The sequence below is a fragment of the Drosophila serrata genome, unplaced genomic scaffold (genome assembly GCF_035046125.1).
Source record: "Drosophila serrata isolate PLE 108 unplaced genomic scaffold, ASM3504612v1 contig_276, whole genome shotgun sequence".
Lineage (NCBI taxonomy): Eukaryota > Metazoa > Arthropoda > Insecta > Diptera > Drosophilidae > Drosophila > Drosophila serrata.
Window position 1 is genome coordinate 4,291,782 of NW_028257174.1, and position 16,817 is coordinate 4,308,598.

The following is a 16,817-nucleotide window of genomic DNA, read 5'->3' on the forward strand; positions in this document are numbered from 1 at the left end:
ATATCAAAATCGGTCGACTATATCATATACATATGTAGCTGTTATAGGAACAATCGTTAAATTTAAATGTTAAAAGCTCTCTTTCTCTGTCTCACTCTGCCCAACGCTAGAGGCATCGCTTTTACTCTCGCGCTCTCGCTCTTACTCTCTCTAATGTACTCTTTGCTGAAAAAGTATAATTACGAGCGCTGCTGTTGCGCCGACTCAGTATGTACGTGGCCTTATCAGTGATAACATCTTGTGTGATAGTGTGAGTGATAGTGAGAGTGATTGTGCACTTCTGCCCAATTATGTACGTGGCCTTATCAGAAGTGATAGTGATTGTGCACTTTCTGCCCAAATTATGTCGATTAACCGGATGCAATGCATCTGGGTGACCAGCAGGAAGCTGGCTCAAATATGTGCGAGGCCTTATCAGTGATAAAATGTATAGTGATAGTGCGAATAATAATAATAGTGCATTTCGACCCAAATAATGTCGATTAATCGGATGCACTGCATCTAAATGACCAGCAGGAAGCTGGCTCAGTATGTGCGTGGCCTTATCAGTGATAAAATCTGTTGTGATAGTGACAGTGATTGTGCACTTCTGCCCAAATATGTACGTGGCCTTATCAGTAGTGAGAGTGATTGTGCACTTTCGGCCCAAATCATCTGGGTGACCAGCAGGAAGCTGGCTCAAATATGTGCGAGGCCTTATCAGTGTTAAAATGTGTAGTGATAGTGCGAGTGATAATAATAGTGCATTTCGACCAAAATAAAGTCGATTAATCGGATGCAATGCATCTGGATGACCAGCAGGAAGCTGACTCAAATATGTGCGTGCCCTTATCAGTGATAAAATGTGTAGTGATAGTGCGAGTGATAATAATAGTGCACTTCGACCCAAATATTGTCAACAAACCTATGGAATGGATATAGATAAACAGGAAGAAGATGACCATGCCTAATTAAAGTCGCCGGTTCCACCTACTGGGGTAAGTCAATGACAATTATATTATATTATTTTAGGCTAAGAATTAGTTGCCCCATGCATTTATTTATTATTTATTCAATGCCAATCCTTTCTTGCCATGATCCCCATTTCTAAATTTAAATTTATAGTGATACAACATTTTTCTCCCGTACATGCCCAAATCGGTTCGGCTGTTGATGGTTATCAAGGATATATATGGTTCATAGGGTCGGAAATGATTTCTTAGTTAATAAAATATATAATACCCTGCGAGAGTACAAAAATTATAAGGAATTTATTCCCCTGGGAATGAAAGTATATTCTCCATTTGCAACTCTAAAATAAAGACTAATTATTCATTTTATTTTCTTATTTTATTACCTAATTAAAAAAATAAAACAATTTTAAATTGTTAATATAATTTTACATTAATAATAATAACAAGTGCTAGCACCCTGACGCCTCCTCTCATGTGGTGGGCGTTAGATTTAATAAACTGCAAATGGTCTGCTCTATGGGCGGAACCTGCTTGTCCTCGTGATGCTGCAGCAGCTTGAATACACCAGTTCCTATGCCGGCCGGCATGCCCAGTATAATTCGCTCCGAAACCCCATTGATTGCATCCGTCTGACCATAATACGCTGCATCGAACAGGTGATCCGCCGTCTTTTCAAACTGAAACAGGGAAAGAATAGCAATTAATACCGTGACCTAGAAGAGTGACTAAAGGGTGGGCTTACCGATGCCAAATTGAACACACTCTCCCTCATCTTGGCCAGGCCGTGTCGTGTAATGCCCAGCACCTCGCCGCGGGCTGTCATCTGGCTGGCTAGCAGCATAATGTGCCGCCAGTCGACACTCATGCCGTGTCCCTCCATCACCTCGGTAATTTCGCTCATGATGATGGTACGCGCTGCCTCAATGCCCAGCGTCTGATAAATTTCACAGATATTATTGCTGCGTGTCTTTTCGCCGATTACACCATATGTGGCAATGACATCCCGCAGTCCATATCCTTCGATGCAAAGCTTATAGGTGGGCGGCTGTCTAGCATCGTCCACGGCTATGACGGCACGTGCTATATTCGGCAGACCGGACACGACGACATTCTGCAGGCTGAGCGCCAGACGTGCCAGCTCCGCGTTTATGGTGGCTGTCCGTGTGGCCTCGACACGCACAACGACTCCCGAGATCTTGACAGCCACCTCCACCTGGGAGGGCTTAACGCGCATGCGGGACCTCAGAATGCTGGCCACAATCGAGTCCAGGCTTACGTTCAGGCCCAGCAGCTTGATGCGCGCCATATCGACCCCGATGGCAATGTAGCAGCTTTGCGGTCGACACACGATCTCAACGTGGGACGATAGCTCGCCCAGCGTTGTCTTCTCGATGCGAGCCTTCACCTGCCTGGCATATTCCATGCTGTGGCTATTCTTTAGTTCGGCTGTTATAATGGGCGTCGATATGGTTTTCGTGGCATTAATAATCTCCACAATACGCGGCACACCCTGGGTAATGTTCATCGAGGCAACGCCAGCGAAATGGAACGTCTTGAGGGTCATCTGAGTGCCGGGCTCACCAATACTCTGGGCAGCAATGGCTCCCACAGCCGTGCCGGGCTCGGTTACGGCGCGGTTATAGCGATCATTGATGCGGCGCAAAAACTCCTGCAATTGCTCCGTCGTGATGCTTTCGATTTCGTGGCATAGATCCTCATGTCCCTCATACCGCTTGTGCAGCAGTTCAATGCGTTTCGAGACAGTGGCAAGGTGTTTTCTGTAATAAAACGGATGTGAATTGTCGTAGAAGGCGGATTTCCCCTGCACTCACCTAACATCCTCTTTAAAGTCTTCGCGGGCCTCGGCAAACTCTTCCGTCTTTAGAAGCTGCTCCAAAACCTCGGGAATTTCGGCACCCACTAGTGGACGTTGCTGGCCACGTGGATTCTGTGCCCTCAGATTGTCATACTGATGGACCAGATCAACAGGCTTATTGCGCGTCTCCATAGAAACTGGATCGAGGCCATCGCCACCGTATATGGTATCCACCATTTCGTTTACGGCATTCCTTACTGTGCCATCGTAGTGCACCACCAGATCCTCTAGGCACTTCACCAGCCGTCGTTGCAGGTAACCCGTTTCTGCTGTTTTCACAGCCGTATCCACCAAGCCCTCGCGGCCGGCCATGGTGTGAAAGAAAAACTCCGTGGGCGTCAGACCTGAATAGAAGCTATTCTGCACAAAGCCTCTGGCAGCGGGAATGGCAGCTAAGGGAATACAAGAATAGATTAAGTCTGTAGGAATTGTAAACTTCTGACTACTTACAGTGTCTTTCAAAGTGAGGCAGGGCACGGTCCTCGAACCCATTGGGCACTCGCTTGCCACTGATGGCCTGCTGGCCCACGCAGGCAATCATCTGGGATATATTGATATTCGAACCCTTGGAACCACTGAGGGCCATTATCAAAGCGCTATTTGTGGGATGCAGTTCGGCAAAGCAGGTCTTGGCCGCCTGCTCACGGATGCCGGAGAGTTCACGTAGCATTACAGACTCCAGAGTTTCGGCCGGCGTGCAACCAGGTTGGCTCTGCAGGGTGCCGTTCTTAAGTCTGTCGATGTATTCATTGCACTTGGTATAGCCGCGTTCTAGCAGGCGTTCCTTGTGCTCCAGCAGCTTCTTGCTGGGTGTCACATCACTAATGCCAAAGGAGAAGCCACGGTTCTGCAGGAAGTACGAGGCAATCTGAAGGGGGAGAGAACAGTAAATTAAATTAATATTTATGACGGCAAAGTGGTAAACATTTCGGACCCCACAAGGTATACGTATACGTATATAGAGATATATAGAGTGCTAGAGATAATGGCAAGCACGAGCTAGTTGGCATGATTAATTACCAGAAATCAGGGGTAGATTGTCTTTCTTCAATCAGTTATCTGCTCAAGACGGGAAGTTATGATACAGATCTGAGGATCAGCTACAATATAAGTTAGAAACGAAACCTACCTACCTCTACTTATGAGATTAATTTCACCAATTAATGTAATTCCCTCCCTGGACCTATTCACCTGAATTGGATTGTATGAATTGAGGAAGCCTCCTCATTCCGCACACTCTCTGATCGAACGGCCGTCAACACTTTTAAGGTAAAGGGTAAAATGCGACTCTAGAATACCCTGTACTCAAATCACCTGCATTTGCAGCTAATAAACATTTTATACATAAACAAAATAAGCAGAAAATTAATTCCATTTCACAAATAGAATGTGCTTCACCCGCAGTTCTAAATAAAGCCAAGACCCTGGGACAAGTCGCACAGTGCTCAAAGGCTTATAATCATGTTCTAAGAAGCCATTAATCGCTATAAACAAGGTATTAACCATATAAACTATACCCCAGGCAGTCTCGAGCGTAGCAAACCGACGTAATTTTAGCAGTAAGTAGTTAATCTTATCACAGAATTCAGTCCAACTCACATTCTTTAAACAATTTGTGCGAAATACAGACAGGAGGAGAGATAACATGAAATGTGACAAATATAAATTAAAACAATTGTCTGGCTACCGACAGAGCCCAGAGAGACAGAGCCATGAATGTCAAGGAGGGAGCTGTTAATTACGAAAAGTCCTCATGCCTGCTATTGCTGCTATTGGCAGTGGGTCTTGGATTGCAATCAGTTGTGGGGGCAGCGCCATCAGAAAGTATCGTAAGTAGAGTCCAGTCATCGTCAAGTAGGAATATTTCGAAGCTCTATGGTTTGATTTACACAGCAAGGTCGTATCATATCGGGATCCCAAGCAGTGGCTGGCCAGTTCCCCTGGCAGGTGATCCTCAAGCGAGACGAATGGGATGATCTGCTTTGCGGCGGTTCAGTGATCTCTTCCAAATGGGTGCTGACTGCGGCCCACTGCGCCTATGGCCATACTTCGCTCTTTCTCATCTTCGGCACCATCGAGTTGAACGACGAAAAGGCACAGAATATGACATCCACCACGTTCTTTGTGCATCCGAATTACAATGATAAGATGAACAACGATGTGGCCTTGATCCAGCTCCCGCAGCCTTTGGTCTTCACCAAAAGCATTCAGCCCATCACTCTGGTGACACAGTCCCAGAAATCCAATAACTTTGTGGGCACTTCGGCCGTCGTAGCAGGATACGGACTGATGGATGACGAGTACCTCGACTATTCACAGACACTGATGTTCGCCCGCGTGACGGTCATCGATAACGGCGAGTGCTTGCCCGTCTTTGGAGCCTCCGTTGTCCTGGACTCAACTCTGTGTGCCGAGGGCTCGGATGGCAGCAATATGTCCATATGCAGCGGCGATTCTGGCGGTCCTTTGATCACGTACAACTCCAGCACAGACCAATGGCTGCAGATTGGCATTAACTCCTTTGTGGCCGAAGATCAATGCACCGCCGGGTATCCCTCTGGCTATGTTCGTTTGACCTCGTTCTTGGACTTCATTAGCACGACCACAGGCATTATATTGGACGATTGAATGGGAATTTAATGTAATTATTAAAAAGTCACTAAAGCTTATTCGAAAAAACCCCAGAGATAATGTGCTTTGTTCTTCTGATAACAAGTATGAAAGATAAAGTCAAGAAAATAGCTCGAAATTTGGTTTGTTTCGGGAGATGTATATGTAAACACCTTTTAAGCAGGCAGAATATATCAAAGATATCATGTAAATATATGTTAAGCAAGAGTATATATGTTAATCAATATTTAAACGTTGCAAAAGATATATATTGCTTAATTTATCAAACCAAAATGGTCGGTAAAAAGACAAAGTAAATTAATTAATTATACCCTATTGGGGTATTATAATTTTAGTTCGAAGCTTAAAACGCAGGGAAGGAGTCATTTCCGACCCTATAAATCATATATATTTTTGATCAGCATCAAAAGCCGAGTCGAACAAGGCATTTTTCCAAGAAAAAAAATTTTATAATTTTTTTGAAAATTTTATAAGGGGTTACATCGTTAAAATTTTCAAAAATTGAAAAAAATTTAGATTTCGTAAAATATTAAATGGAGAACGCAGATTTATTAACCTAATAAAAACTAACATAGGACAGCTTTCTGAATAGAAATTAAGACTTTTTTGACCAAGTTATGCGTTTTTTAAGCTTTGATATATCTTCCGATATTTAAAATTTCATTATATCAAACTTTTGCACAATATTTTAGATATATTGCACACTTCTTCTGAATATAGAACCCCAAATTAAACATCCCATATAATAAATTATGTTTTCCATAAAAGATCTTGGAATATACGAACCCTTGCCAGTCTCCACATAGCCTTGGTGGCATACGCCTCACCAAAGTCCCTGAGAAGCAAATAGAATATACACTGTTTCGTGCCTGAGCCCATGGTGGCCTTGTCCATGACACCACACATCAGTTCCGAGTTGCGTATGTGAATCCCTGTGATAAGAGTTAATCAGATTATATTACTTTCACTTTCTCTAACAAGAATATATTCACTAACAGGAGTCGTTGCTGCAAAGATCCATGTTGCCCGTGTAGTTTCGTCCCTTGTTGACCATATTGAGGCGGACATGGGAGGCACTGTTCGGTCGCATCAGCAGACTAAACATTTGCTTGCCCGTCCACAGGCGACGTGGCTTGATCAGAGCCGGCGGCGGCATCTCAATTTGCATGGTGGAATCCTCGCCAGCGATAAAGCAGGCAGCCAACTGCATAGCCTCCTCCTTGGTTAGGAAGACCTCCTTTTGGGTGAGCAAATAGCCTCCGGTGATAAAGTCCTGGGTGGCAGCAATCAAAATCTCACCGTTCTTGGGTGTAACCAGATTCGACTGATTGCCCATTAGTATCAGGGCCTCTGCACGAGCCTCCTCCGTCTGCGGCAAGTGAAGATTCATCTCGTCTCCATCGAAATCGGCATTGTAGGGAGTGCAGGCGCATTCGTTGAAACGGAACGTTCGTTGGGGCTGCACCTTGGCACGGTGGCACATAATGGACATCTTGTGGAGCGACGGTTGGCGATTGAACAGCACAATGTCATCGTCGCGCAGATGCCGCTCGACAATATCGCCGCACTTGAGCTCCTGCGCCACCTTTTCTCGATTTCCATAAGCAAGATACTTCTTGAAGCTGGAGCCGCGCTGCTGCACATAGTTGGCACCCGGATGCATGCTCGGCCCATTCCGCACCAGCTGCCGCATGTGACGCATATTTGCTGGATTCACGCGCTCTGGATAGGTGAGGATCTTTGCCACGCGCACTGGGACGCCCACTTGATTGATCATGAGATTGGGATCCGGTGAGATGACAGTACGGCCGCTGAAGTCCACACGCTTGCCGGACAGATTGCAGCGGAAGCGTCCCTGCTTTCCCTTTAGTCGCTGCACTAAGCCGCGCGTCGTCTTCTTCGGGGCCATGTTGATGGGAATTCCACTGATCTCGCTGTGGAAATACAGGGCAACGTGCAGCTGCAGAAAGTCCCAGTCCTCGTGTATAAGCTCGATCTTACCGCCGGTGGCCATATGCCTCTGAATTACATCATTAATGAGCAGGATTTCACTCTGCTTCATCGTGAGGTCATCTTCTGTGGTGCCGGCCTTTACCTCGGACAGAACAGACGGTCGGATGCAGGCGGGCGGAACAAACACTCGCGTCACAATCAGATGCCTAGGATGGGCGTCACGGGAACACATTCCCAGAAGCGCAACATCACTCTGGGGGATCTGCTCGAAGAGGTCCAGTACATTTAACGGAGTTAGTTCTTCGGCTGTGCTGTGATTGCCCAATGTGAGATTAAGGTCTCGATTGGCTTCCGTGGAACGGAGCATTTCGTTCATGTTGCTGGTGAAGAGGGAATCCACCTTGCGTCCCTTGTACGGATCGTGCAGAATCTTGAGCAGGCCAGGTCCTTTCTTCACGCCGCCATTGGGGGATCCGCAGTGCGGGCACTTCGTTACCTTCTTGGCCTTGGCCAGCATCTGGACGTGCAGGGCCTTCTTGCCCAAATACGAGAAATTCGGATTGTGCAGCTTCTTCTCGTAAATGGCCCGGTCCTCGGGCTTCAGCATCACCCTGGCACAGGCCTTGCAGATCATCTGCAGTATGCTGATGGTGGACCGAAAGTGGCCGATGTGGAAAACGGGCAGCGCCAAGTCCAGATACCCAAAGTGGCCGATGCACTCATTCAGCCCCTGGCCACAGGTCTCGCACAGGGCGTCCTTTGTGCTAATGCCCATGCGTCGGTCCAGGACGCCATAGGGCACCGGCTGACGCTGGCCCTGGTACAAATTCTTCGAGATGATCCGCACCAGGGACTCCTGTTGGATCTCGGCCGCCCCACTGATTCCGAACTGGACATGTGAGCTGCAATACAAGAAATCATAATCGGTATGTGTACAACTGTATGCAATGACACTTACATCTTCTTATTCAGTGCCGAAGCACGAAATTGCTCCTTGGGCATTGTAAAAATCACAAATCTCTCTTATTTTAATTAAAAATATTGCCGGTACGAATCTTAAACATGCTGCCTGGTTAGTGTGACCGGATCTGGGCAGTTGAAATAAACCACGGCATGGCGGAGAGTATAGTGTTAAAATACCAATTGCAAGTGGAACGGTGAGAAAGAACACAGAGACGTTAATTTTCAAAATTTCCATATGGATACGTATTCCAGGGAATTCCCCTGTTGGACACCATATTACATCTTAGTTGGATACAAAAACGAAAGGGCATTTTATGTGAAAATCTTTAATACTTTTGTTGCTTGTTTTTTTTACCTGATTTTCGCTCATTGAGATATAATCCCTTAGTATCAACATTTTTTCAAGCCCTTTTTATTTGAAATTACTTTGCCACCAGCTTTTCGAGTCTCTTGAAATTGTCCCAGGTCAGCACAGAAAATAATCTGCAAAATACATGTATAAGAAACGTAGGAACATAAGGTTTTAAATATGTATAGACTCACCGCTTGAGCCCAACCCGCATACTTTCCGTGTAGCTTTTGAAAGTAATTCGAAACTTCTTCGTAAACCTTTTTCGTTACGTTCTTCTGATTGCTCAGGTGGGGCAGGTAATATTTTTGGGCAATCCTGTATATGTGCACGTCCACGGGCACGGCCTCTAAATGGCCCATGGACATGAGGCATATGCAGTCGGCCACTTTAAATCCAATGCCCGGAAGCTGTGCCAGTTCCTGACGCGCCTCGTGGTACGGTAGGCTTTGGAGCTCGATAAACCAGTTCTGGCCACCTCGTTTTTGTATCTCCTGCAGGGTCTGGGCTATAAACTTTGCCCGATAACCGAATTTAGCGGCTCGCAGTTGAGCATTTAATTTGTCGCAGTCCATGCCTTCGAAGCTCTTCAATGTAGGAAAGGTATACTCATCGCAGTCATTAAAATGACCTAGTTTGGTGCCAAAAGTGGCACAAAACCATTGGATCATGGCTGATATGCTAAACGAAAAGGGATTATTATGAATATTTACATTAACATTTGTAATGTGTATTCCTTACCGCTTAATGTTGTTATTTTGGCTGCATATGAAGCTTATTATGTTCTCCAGTGGATCCTGTGAAAGAACGCGCACCGGCTTGCCCACAAATTTGGCAAAATTCTCATCTTTGTTTGTCCATTCGGCTTGTTGCTGTTTTAACTTAAAATCTGCACGCAGGTACTTGGCTATTACCGACTTGTAGTCCACTGCAATCCTGGACGTGGACTCAGCAAATGCCTCGTAGGTTATGTGGGATGTTTCCTGTTGGAGCACCCAATAGATGTTGGAAACAACTCCAGAGTATTTTGTCTTGCCGTCGTCGGCTTTAAGAGAGCGCCAGCTAAAAAATGTGTGTTATTATTAGGAATGTGTGTCCTCCAGGTAAAGCTACTCACCGGAAACTCTGTCCTCCAAGCAAACTGCGCTCCAAATCACATGCCTCGGCTGGCAGCTCTATGTTTCCGGTTTCCTGCAGAGTTGCTGTCATGTTGTGATGGTGCAAGGACATCCAATTGGGATCTCTAACACAAAATACCCTTCAAAGAGGGTAAAATTAAGACGCAAAATCCATAATACAAGTAAATTGTTCCCGCCGGTGCAGATTTGTTTATAAATTTTATCCAAGTGTGACCAAAGCCGGTACGCTGTTATATACTAAATACACTTGGCCTTGAAAATGAAACGGCGAAATTAGGCAAATCAAAATAAAATATATAAAACTGTGTAGGAATATAATTTACAACATTTATGAATTTTTAAAGTGATTTCTCTAAGCCCCCGGTTTGCTCTTGATAAGAATACTATTCGCTGGTTTTATTTTTGTCTTTTGTGCCTGCCATGATGTAAATAAAGCAGGTGGACTCATCTGCTGTGTCTCTCCGGTGTCTTAGAAAAGCCTCAGGAAGAGGTAGAAAGACACCACCTTGTTTGCTTCCACCATGGTTCCTGCTGTGGTTGAAAGTTCGCTCCCGTGGTATATTTGAGCGGCACAGATGCGGTCGCACTGGTTACGGCACACATTTCGCATATCAAAAGTAGCAAAAACTTAAAAACAACTGAATATGCCTTAAATATTACGCTGGCGAACTGAAAAGGAGCAGCAGGAACATCTACTTCACATCATAACAGCCAGGAGAACACGTGTCCCGAATCATGGCAGGCCTTAATAACTACTCCAGTCTAAAGTACGTACATGAGTTTGGCAAAACAATCACTGCTGCTACTCACACAATGCTAATAGGAACTCCGATTTCCATCCGGTGCACAGATTCGAGGCGAAGCACGGCCAAGGTGATGAGTACATCGAGAAGGAAAAGGCGGGGTCCGCCGAGTTTCGCAGCCCCAAAAAGCACCTGGGCAGCAGGTACGATACAGCCCCTCATTATCTTTGCATCCAATAGCTGAATTATATAAATTCCTGACTCCTCCATTGATCCAGCGTTGAAGGCCGCGAGAAGGCGATTGTAGACAATATAAATGCCGACCAGGATGCCATTCATAAACTACAATATCTCACTTTAGACGATCCCCTATCGCTGCCGCTGGATAAGCATAAGTATATAGATAATCAGGAGGATGGTTAGTTGCCGAACCGGTTAGGCGCACATAGTGGATATTCATATTCCATTTTTGCAGATACATCGATCCGCAAGTACCTGGTCGTGGGCGTTCAGTGGGTCTCTCTGGTCACCGAGAACCTATTGAGCCATCCGTTTATAGTGCTTCGTCGACAGTGCCAGGTGTTTAATGCCTCGAAGCGATACCACTTGCATCCGTTCAGCCTTCTGCCCAGCATCGTGCACCTGCATAGGCGACAGGGCGTGACCACGCTGTGGAAGGGTGTGGGCAGCTGCTTGCTGGTGCGTGGCATGACCTTGGCCATCGACGATGTCATCTCGAAGTTCACCAGCTGGCCCAAGGACGTGGATAGCCGCACTACACTGAAGCGATTCGGACAGCACATTATCTTGAAATGGTGATTAAGCCTCTCGCTTCATCCTCAGCAAATGTATTAGCTATTCCAATTGCAGTATAAGCATTGGCTTGGTTGTGCCCTTCCATGCTGCCTCCTTGGTGGAAACAGTGCAGAGCGACATTGCCAGTGAGAAGCCCGGACTATTCGATGTGTTCCGCGAGGGAAGCCTCCGACTCTTCTACTGGAGTTCCCCGCAAAAGGGTCGCATGCTACCCGCTTGGGCGCTGATCGGGCCAAGTGTTTCGTTCGGCATCACCAAGTATCTGTTCAACCTGGTCATACGCGGCATCTCCTCGCGGATTATGCGGCGACGCATAACGCTTTCCCCGGAGAAGTCTGGCAAGCTGGTCGACAGTACGCTGGAGCATCAGAATGCCGAGATATATGCCAGCCTGATCGCCATGCTGACCACTGAGGTGATATTCTTCCCCCTTGAGACTATTTTGCATCGCCTGCAATTGCAAGGCACTCGAACGATCATCGACAACCTGGACAATGGCTATGCCGTAGTGCCAATCCTGACCAATTATCAGGGCTTCGTTGACTGCTATCAAACAACGATGGTCACGGAGGGCGTGGGCGGACTCTACAAGGGCTTCGGAGCCATGATCCTGCAGTTCGTTGCCCATGTGGCTGTTATTAAGCTGGCCAAATGGATTGTGAACCAGATAACAGAGGTCATATCGAACAGACCGCCGCCGCGAATAGTTCAGTACTATAATCTGGATGGCATTGCTGGCAACTCGGGCTCCACAACCATATCGCCGAGTGTCTCCAGCACCGAACTGGAAGTTAACAGTGTGGGACAGAGTTCAGTCGATTAGCCGGTGTTGTCCAATTATTTATGAATACGATGTACATTATATGTTATAATTTAAATCTCGAAATTGTCAAGTTTATTTCTCAACTGAATGGGGAAGCACAATTCTTTTTAATTAGAGTCTCAGGGTTCCGATATGAATAATTCTTTGCTTAGTACATCGTTAGCCAAAAGTTTCAATATAACCAAGTGGTAGATGAGGAAACAATTTATATATTAGGATGTTCCATGTTTAAATTATTATTTTTTTTATAATTGCTATATGCTTAAGGATTTAGGACTTTATCAGCATGAAAATAGTTTACAAAAATACCCTCAACGTTAGAAAGTAATTGATTTTTAGATATAGTTTTGTAGCTAACTTGTTAAGATAAATTATGGTATTCAGGTAAGTTGTTATGAAATACATTTATAATAATCGTTCTCACAAACATTTAAAAAAATTAAAACTCAAAATCTTACTCATTTAATGGTCTTGTTAATTTTCCATTATTGATATAATAAACATTTGGAACTGAAAAACTAACTATAATCATTTCATTTTGAGTTTAAAATCTATTCGGAATGAAAAAGTAAATTTTGCTTGAAAATGTTGTTAGAAACGTGCTTCTGCATTCTGTTTGATATTCCGGATATAATAAGGATCTTATAGTTAGCTATAAAAATGAGAAAATACTTATTATTTATTCTTAAATTTATATATTATGCTTTCAGTGTATGACCATTCTCAAATTTACGCCTATTCAAAATGCATTCATAGACAAAATGTTGTTCGTTCTGCTGTTGAGACCGATCGTTGAGCGTAACTTGAGGATGGCTAGGAATTTCTGTAGAATATGTATATATATGTGCATTTGTACATACATTAACATTTACTGAATATATTTAGCTCTTAATATATTCAGTAGCAGATTTTTATTCACTTTATCTTAGAGCTTGAACGGATACAGACTCTCTGACGGTGTAGGAAAACCATTGCAACGCCCTTTAAATATATTTCTATGTCTTAGAAAAAACAGTGCTCATATAATAAAATATTAAATAATTATTGTGATTAATTACCAGTGTTAATTATTACAAAAATAAAACATAAAACCCTAGTCTTATTAAAGCAAACAACCGGAAGTAAAACCTTAAACAATATAAACAAAGAAAAAGCTTTAGAAAAGTTTGTTTTTTTATAATTATTATTGATTTAAAAAAATAATTACGATGAAACATTTGCCTCCAAGTCAAAAGGTAATATCTATTTAACTTAATATTGAACTTTCTTATTGAAATATTTACTCTTTTAGGGAATAAAGTAAAAACTAATTTTGGGGAAACCTGTTTCTTGACTTGAGAAGTAAGCGTATTAAGTGAAACTCTTATTTACTAAATAAATAAATAAATTCCTTATTTATAAGGCCGAATTTAGTTGGTCTTCTCTCTACACAATTTCATAATGGACTCCAACCGGAAGTCAGCCTCGACGCGGAAGCGAATTAAAAACAGGACTGGTTCTTCTAACCATGATTCGTTTTATCCTGATTTTATATCTAATATATTTATAGGCTATAAGCTTAAATTAGTTATGTGGATAGCATTGGGCTTCCAGTTTGTCTTTGTACCGATTTTTGTTTTCTCAATTATTATACTGGTTTTCTACTATATATATTTTTTAATTTAGGCAACGAAAATAAGCTTAGAAATAAGTTTTAACTTAAAATTTTGCCGAATAAAATGGCTTTGGAAGAGTAGAAAATGAGAAGAAAAGAATAAAGTAAATCAACATTTCATTTGAATGCATTTTAGTGCATTCTTTCTAATTATAAATAAAAGTCAACCCATCTCTTTTTACTATTTTATAATGATAAAACAAAACTAAAACTTGGAAAACAAAACTACTTGACTTCTGTATTACTGTTTCTGATGACTTTAATTTAATTGAAGCATCCTTGGGTTGCGGTCCGCCTCTTGGGAGCCACTCACTAAACCCACATCAGAAGGGAACTGTGGCGGCCCCGGAAAGATGTCCTCAAGGAGTCCGAGTCCGGCTAAACGGTTGATTCGGTCACTGTGACTGATGGCCAACACCCTCACATTCCGATTGCGAGTGGAAGCCACGCCATAGAACGAAACGATGGGAGGATTGTATACCTTGACGATGTCCTCCGAATGATCATAAGGACAGAGCTCCAGTTCGCCGCCAACTTCCTGCTCCATCGGCAGATCGATGTTATTTTTGCTGATGGTCGTCAGCCAGCGTTGGAGGGCATGGATGCTGGTGGCTACAATCCATGCTAGCACAAAGCGGATGGTGTAGTAAGACTTATCTACAAAGTTGGCCACTTTGGGAAAATTCTGTTCGAGATATCCCTCGGTGATCCAATCGCAGACTTTGATGAGAGCCACCAGCATGGGTACCCATATCCTGACGAGCAAATATTCGACCAAACTGGTTATGGTCGTCAGTTCCACCAGCAGACGCAATATGCGATGGGATAGATGCATGGTGGTGCCCGCCGGTCCTCGGATGGGACGCCACTTGCTCAGAGCCATTAGCAGGCTAAAGGCCACGAGAGTGGATGCTGCATTGGGCAGGAGCAACGTTGCCGTGGGGTTACCTGCCGCGAACACACTAAATTTCTGCAAATGCATTACTATACCAACAAAGACAATACTTGAATCTTCAATTCGGTCGAATTGCATGATAAAAGCGCCAGATATTGACTTTATAAAATTTATTACAAATTTATGAAAATATTACGATTCCAAAATTATTTTACGTAGTATTTTTAGATATGTTAACACTAGATAAGCCGAAACGGAAATGAGGCTCTATACGAATCTTTATTTGGAAGGTTGACAGAAGGCAGGACTCAATGCCAATTCGATTGAGAAATATTTCATGCATGGGGTATATGTTATTATAAATAATAATAATATATAATTTTTATAAATATTTTAGATTCTACATTCCAAATGATTTATTTTTAAAAGATAAAGTTATATTTTAAGATCAATTTTTCAATTCTGTTGATGCAATGTAATTCCTAAATTCTTGCTTCAATTCTTTTATTATGTTATATATATAATTGTTTTAAATTAGTAGCGCAGTGACCATATAATGTATGTAATATATATATCCTTGATCAACAGCCGAGTCGATCAAGATAAGTCCGTCTGTCCGCTTCGATCTCAGTATTAAATAAAACTTTGCAGTCAGTCTTCTATATAGGGGACTATATATACTCTCACTAGTAAATAATTCGGATCGAAAAACTATATCATATAGCTGCCATAGGAACGATTGCTACATTTATTTAAAACAAACAATTTCTCCCAATTTTCAACATATTTTCTTCATATTTTAATTAAAGATATAGCCATTTGGTGTTATTTTATAATTACTGTATTAATTTTATCAAAATCGGTCGACTATATCATATATATATGGGAACAATCGTTAAATGTATGCCGCCCTCTGTCTCTCTGGGATCCCTTACTCTCGCTGTCTCTCTCTGACTCACTGTGCCCCACTCTGCCTCACTCAAGAGGCATCTCTTTCCCTCTCGCGCTCTCGCTCACACTTTCTCTGATCATCTCTTTGCTGGAATAGTATAAATACGGGCGCTGAAGGCGCGCCGACTCAGTATGTACGTGGCCTTACTAGTGATAACATCTCCAGTGATAGTGGGAGTGATAGTGATTGTGCACTTTGGCCCAAATAATGTCGATTAACCGGATGCAATGCATCTGGATGACCAGCAGGAAGCTGGCTCACTATATACGTGGCATTATCAGTGATAGTGATTGTGCACTTTGACCCAAATATTGTCAACAATATGGAATGGATATGGATAAACAGGAAGAAGATGACCATGCCTAATTAAAGTCGCCGTGTTCCACCTACTGGGGTAAGTCTTAACAATGACAATTATATTATGCTATTATCTTAGACTAAGAATTAGTTGCGCTAGCTATGCCTTTATTTATTATTTATCCAGTGCCAATAACTTAATGCCAAGATACGGTTTTATATTAACAGCCTCACTTAATTATTAATAGTTCACATTTGCAGGTTATTATAATTTTAGTCAGAAGCTTAAAATTATATATATTCTTGATCAGCAACAACAGGCAAATCTTTCTAGCTATATTTGCAAACAACAAAATTTTTTCGCTAATTTTAAATTTTTCAAAAAATTAGGAAAGGGGTTACATTGTTAAAATCTTCAAAAATTGGCAAACATTTTAATTTTTTTAATTTGAATGCAACTTTATAAATATAATAACAACTAACATAGGAGAGCTTTCCGATTTGAAATTAATGCATTTTTTGGCTTGTTTATGAATTTTTTAAACTTTGATATGTTGATTAAATTACAGCAGTAAAGGACTTCCTGTTTGAAATATTTTAGGAATCAATTCCTGAAAGAGATTTTTAGCTCTAGCTTTCAATTTTAAATGCATTTACTGTTAAAGTTGTTTTAATACCTTTTGAACTTATTAAATTTATGATTTTCCCCATTTCTGAGCCATGCAACGCTTTTAATATCGTAAGGTAAGGTCCTTTCACCCTACGATAAAGTA

At 42.7% G+C, this 16,817-nt stretch overlaps 5 protein-coding genes across 7 annotated transcripts; 2 read left to right on the plus strand and 3 right to left on the minus strand.

Moving 5' to 3' along the window:
* Positions 1–1,310: 1,310 nt before the first annotated feature.
* Polr3A (RNA polymerase III subunit A) lies at positions 1,311–8,552 on the minus strand. Of its 2 annotated transcripts, none has more exons than XM_020947249.2 (7): positions 8,372–8,552; positions 6,457–8,315; positions 6,247–6,392; positions 3,280–3,697; positions 2,786–3,221; positions 1,696–2,731; positions 1,311–1,630 (listed from the first exon to the last, which is right to left on the minus strand). In XM_020947249.2, the coding sequence occupies exons 1-7, from the start codon at positions 8,413–8,415 to the stop codon at positions 1,424–1,426; spliced, it is 4,146 nt and encodes a 1,381-aa protein (XP_020802908.2). In that variant the 5' UTR covers positions 8,416–8,552; the 3' UTR covers positions 1,311–1,423. The 2 variants fall into 2 exon arrangements, with proteins under 2 accessions (XP_020802908.2, XP_086691723.1); XM_086835597.1 differs by lacking the exon at positions 8,372–8,552 and having other exon boundaries at positions 6,457–7,394; positions 7,462–8,290.
* Positions 4,376–5,513, plus strand: LOC110179641 (epithelial serine protease). The gene is made up of 2 exons (XM_020947253.2): positions 4,376–4,658; positions 4,723–5,513. The coding sequence occupies exons 1-2, from the start codon at positions 4,542–4,544 to the stop codon at positions 5,455–5,457; spliced, it is 852 nt and encodes a 283-aa protein (XP_020802912.2). The 5' UTR covers positions 4,376–4,541; the 3' UTR covers positions 5,458–5,513.
* Positions 8,553–8,591: 39 nt separating the features above from the next.
* On the minus strand, positions 8,592–10,277 carry Ogg1 (8-oxoguanine DNA glycosylase). The gene is made up of 5 exons (XM_020947252.2): positions 9,843–10,277; positions 9,467–9,787; positions 8,920–9,406; positions 8,732–8,859; positions 8,592–8,658 (listed from the first exon to the last, which is right to left on the minus strand). Exons 1-4 carry the CDS (start codon positions 9,953–9,955, stop codon positions 8,767–8,769), a joined length of 1,014 nt encoding a protein of 337 aa, XP_020802911.2. The 5' UTR covers positions 9,956–10,277; the 3' UTR covers positions 8,592–8,658; positions 8,732–8,766.
* Positions 10,099–12,309, plus strand: Slc25A46a (Solute carrier family 25 member 46a). 2 transcript variants are annotated; one of them, XM_020947250.2, is made up of 5 exons: positions 10,099–10,631; positions 10,688–10,810; positions 10,886–11,025; positions 11,083–11,422; positions 11,478–12,309. In XM_020947250.2, the coding sequence occupies exons 1-5, from the start codon at positions 10,600–10,602 to the stop codon at positions 12,244–12,246; spliced, it is 1,404 nt and encodes a 467-aa protein (XP_020802909.1). In that variant the 5' UTR covers positions 10,099–10,599; the 3' UTR covers positions 12,247–12,309. The 2 variants fall into 2 exon arrangements, with proteins under 2 accessions (XP_020802909.1, XP_020802910.1); XM_020947251.2 differs by having other exon boundaries at positions 10,121–10,631; positions 10,715–10,810.
* Positions 12,310–14,071: 1,762 nt separating this feature from the next.
* On the minus strand, positions 14,072–15,062 carry LOC110179539 (uncharacterized). The gene is made up of 2 exons (XM_020947119.2): positions 14,906–15,062; positions 14,072–14,848 (listed from the first exon to the last, which is right to left on the minus strand). Exons 1-2 carry the CDS (start codon positions 14,931–14,933, stop codon positions 14,160–14,162), a joined length of 717 nt encoding a protein of 238 aa, XP_020802778.2. The 5' UTR covers positions 14,934–15,062; the 3' UTR covers positions 14,072–14,159.
* Positions 15,063–16,817: the final 1,755 nt, after the last annotated feature.